This window comes from Cucurbita moschata, unplaced genomic scaffold, assembly GCF_002738365.1.
Source record: "Cucurbita moschata cultivar Rifu unplaced genomic scaffold, Cmos_1.0 Cmo_Scf00017, whole genome shotgun sequence".
In the NCBI taxonomy this organism is placed as follows: Eukaryota; Viridiplantae; Streptophyta; class Magnoliopsida; order Cucurbitales; family Cucurbitaceae; genus Cucurbita; species Cucurbita moschata.
Genome location: NW_019268533.1, coordinates 1,026,285 through 1,030,236, shown reverse-complemented (window position 1 = coordinate 1,030,236; position 3,952 = coordinate 1,026,285). Strand labels below are relative to the sequence as shown.

Below are 3,952 nucleotides of genomic sequence, written 5' to 3'. Positions count from 1 at the left end.
GGGTTTTTTTTTTTTTTTTTTTTTTTACAATTACACATTCTGTTTCTCCAAACCCATGGCCGAACAATTAGACAACCAAATATTCTTCAACGGGATCAAACAATTATGAAAGGATAGTATCTATCTGCTTTTTCTCCACGAACGAAAGAACCAACTCTGTCTTTGGAACATAAATCATATATCTTTTGTTTCTTTAAATTAGATAGCAGTTATCATGTCAATATCTTTCCAAGAACACAGACCCCCACCCCCCAAACAAAAAATAGAGACACAATATCAAAGCAGCCGCAACGGGGAGAGAGAGTAGACTCGGGATTCAAATATTGGGATCAGTTAATTAAAAGACTGAAACACGCTTGATCAGAGAGAATAACAATCAAACAACGAAACTTTTACATCCCAAAACACTAACAGATCTAGCGCTTCGATCCGGGCACAAAAAAAAAAAAGAAAATACACGCAGAAAAAGAAACCCTAACCCAGATAGATAAATCGAAAATGCTCGAGAAGAAATAAATAAAGAAAGAAACGGAAAAGAAAATTATGCATCGATTAACATGAAAGAAACAGAGATGAACAAAAATTTACCGGGAGAAAAAGCTGTGAATCCAAAGACGAAGAGACCTGAAACACCAAGGTTTCAAGGTCAATGAAGTTTTAATGCGAGAGAGAAATTATGCAAGCCACACAAAGCTCTATTATATCGATTACAGTCGGTTTTGGTTTTTCTCCTATTTATTTTTTTACGGTGGAGATAAAATTTCGTAGTTTATCCGACGGTCCATGGTTGTTGCTAAAACGACGTCGCTTGCTTTCTTTTTTTATCTGGTTTAAGACCTTCACTGCCCGTAAATTACACTGGCATCGGATAGGATATAGCGAGAGCGGTAATTCTCTACGATCGCTCACACTTTAACGCCTTTTTAACGGGTCCCAACTAATCCTAATTGACCACTTGGTCAACGCCAAAAATGTTCACCAATTTTCCTGAATTTCGCGGGAATTTCCAATTTGTTTAATGCAAATAATTGTAATTAATAATCGATTTAATTATCCATAAAATAAATAATTAATATATCATATGGCCCCACTTTAAATATCATAATCATGTATTTTAAAATTTAATTTATCATTATTTCAAATAAAAATAATTTATATTGTTTTAATTTAAATTTATCATTCAATATTGGTAGAAAGTCTATCTCAAGAGCTCAATTTCACGATGAAGACCATGCCAACATTCTTGATCTTAGAACCCAGATCACTGCTCAGCAGAACCTCCCTTATCATCGTCTCATCTTCATCCCCGACGACCATATTGTTTCATTTCATTTTATTTTAAAATTTTTAAAAATCTCTTCCATTCAACAATTAATTGCTTCATTTTCAAATTCAAAATTTTTTTTTTAACTATTTAAGTTAAATATATAAATGGGAAAACTCACAAGTTCAATTCCTTTTAAATAAATTATCGATATTTTAATAAATAAATAAATAATATTGGAGTATTTCTTGTTATGGATAAAATCATTAATTTAATATTTTCTATTTATGGAATAAAGAATAAAATCACTAATCAACTAATTTTCTTTTTTCACACAAAATATAAATATAGAATTTTTATTATTTTATTATTTTAATTTTGCGATCTCATGTAATACGGCGATTTTTTCTTATCAATAGCGATCAGAATTCACCACAGCTAACGGTGCCTTTAAAAACGTAGAGAAAATCGCCGTTTTGAACTCCATGCCATCTTAAACTACACTTATCTCTCATAATCCTCTGTTTGTGGATAAACAGATAATCGTCGTCGGGAAGAATTTTTCCGGCCAAAAGCAATTCTCTGACGTCGCCGACGGTGCTCGAATCCTTCATTTCCATCGGAATACACGCTGCATTAAGCAAGCTCGACGACGTCTTCACCACGAAACTTACCTTCCTCCATGGACAATCGCTCAAACGACTCGTTGTTTTAAGAAACACGGTGACTTCCGAAGATTCACTGATTCCGAATTCGCTCAGATTCCGGTAATCTTCACCTAATTCCACGCCGGAGTGAAATAAAGACATTGATTGAATCGGTGTGCCGTAGATTATCTGGATTTTCTGCTTTAAACTGTGAACCGTCTCTGTTTTGTCGATGTCGATGTTTATTTGTCGGCCGGAGAATTCGACGGAGATGGGAAAGTTGTTTGGCGGTGCGATGATCTGGTCGATTGAGAGATCGATTCGCGAACCTTCTGAGATGAATTGATAATCCTCCATGTCGAGTCCGTCGACTAATTCGCAACCGTAAACAGAGAGAGTCTGGGATTGGATGGGGATGCCGATGAACTGTTCGATTTTTCTCTTGATTTCAAGAACTCGTTCTTGATTGCTTATTTCTATGGCGAATTCATGTCCCAGTGTGACTACGAAAATCTCCATTGTTGTATAAATTTTGGTGAATTCCTTGTGGAAAGTGAAGATTTATTGTTCGAATTCATGCAGAAACGGTGCTCCATTCTTTTGAAGAGCGTGATCGATTCCAACTGACAGCAGATCGATTCTTGTGATGATGGGAGCAAAAACGAGAAACGCTTCTAAATAAAATACAAATACTGATAATTTCTTCCAATAATCTTTGGTTTCTTTTCATCCTCCATATGAAAAATAAATAAATAAATGCCAGTTGATAACGTTAATTGATTATATATATATATATTTGTTTCTAAAATCAGTAAAATTTTATATGGAAATTAATTTTAAATTTAAATTTAAATTAACATTTTTTAGGTTATTCTTAATTTTAAATATTTATCATTTTAGAAGTAAAAATAATTAAAACAATATTTTATGAAGGCAAATGAATTAGATGGGTTAGATGAACAAAGATGTGTTAGATGAACACAACTCTCCACAATGGTACGATTAGATGTGTTAGATGAACACGACTCTTCACAATAGTACGATTAGATGTGTTAGATGAACACAACTCTCCACGATTATATAATATTATCCACTTTGAGCTCATAACTTTGTTTTGGGTTTCCTCAAAATACCTCATTCTAATGAAGAGAATATTATTTGATTATAAGTTCATGATCATTTAGCCGATGTGGGACTTTCATCATCGAACAAGATGATGTAGAGATACTTTGTTATAAGGTTGAGTTTTTATTATCTATTCGAAGGAGATATTTTATATTTTTTAGATAGATTATACATGGAAATGGGTAAGTATGGTGACGTTGGGTGGTCCAATATGGAGGGTTCTCACGGGAAGAAAAGACCGTTTAATCTCAAAATTCTTGAAAGCTTCGATGAATATTTATCCGCCGTCTCAACTTATCAACTCTCCGACGACTGTTCGCCAACCAGGGTCTTGATCTTAAAGACTTCATTTTGCTTCGAGCGAGAACTAAACTTGATTTTGTTCATGTTAAGTACCACTTGACTATGCTCCAAGTTAATTCTTTTAAAAGTCACCATGCATGGCCTTCATCATGATATTGTCTACTTTGAACATAAACTCTCATGTATTTACTTTGGGCTTTTCAAGAGGCCTCATGCTAATGGAGAGAGTATTTTTTGTTTATAAACCTAGGATCATTTCTTAAATTAGCCGACATGAGACTTTTATCATCCAACACCGACTAGCTCAACAGCTCCATCTAGAATTTCTTCGCCCACCTTCGGTTAGCCATGGAAAAGATGGGCTGGATCGGGGTCAACAATGGGGCTGAGGGTCAGATTCACATGCACTGTGCTGTTGAAAATGATTGATATGAATTGGGCGATTTCATTTCATCATGTTTGATTAATTTTTATTGACCCATTTCAATAAAAAAAATTAACTATGAAATATCAAATTAAAGTTAGTGAATATATACATACGTGTAAATATATAAACTAATTCTCCAATTGACACGTATTACAGGAAGGGCCAAAAAAAAAAAAAAAAAAAAAA

The 3,952-nt window shown here is 33.9% G+C and overlaps 2 protein-coding genes across 2 annotated transcripts in view; both read right to left on the bottom strand.

The window, feature by feature from the left end:
• Nucleotides 1–717, bottom strand: part of LOC111454903 (protein translation factor SUI1 homolog) — a 2,415-nt gene extending 1,698 nt beyond the window's left edge. The window contains exon 1 of the mRNA XM_023096370.1: nt 589–717. The gene's annotated coding sequence lies outside the window, so the exon portion shown is untranslated. The remainder of the gene's footprint in view (nt 1–588) is intronic.
• Nucleotides 718–1,686: 969 nt separating this feature from the next.
• LOC111454902 lies at nt 1,687–2,568 on the bottom strand. The gene has a single exon (XM_023096369.1). It carries the CDS (start codon nt 2,428–2,430, stop codon nt 1,687–1,689), a length of 744 nt encoding a protein of 247 aa, XP_022952137.1. The 5' UTR covers nt 2,431–2,568.
• Between the last annotated feature and the right edge of the window lie 1,384 nt (nt 2,569–3,952).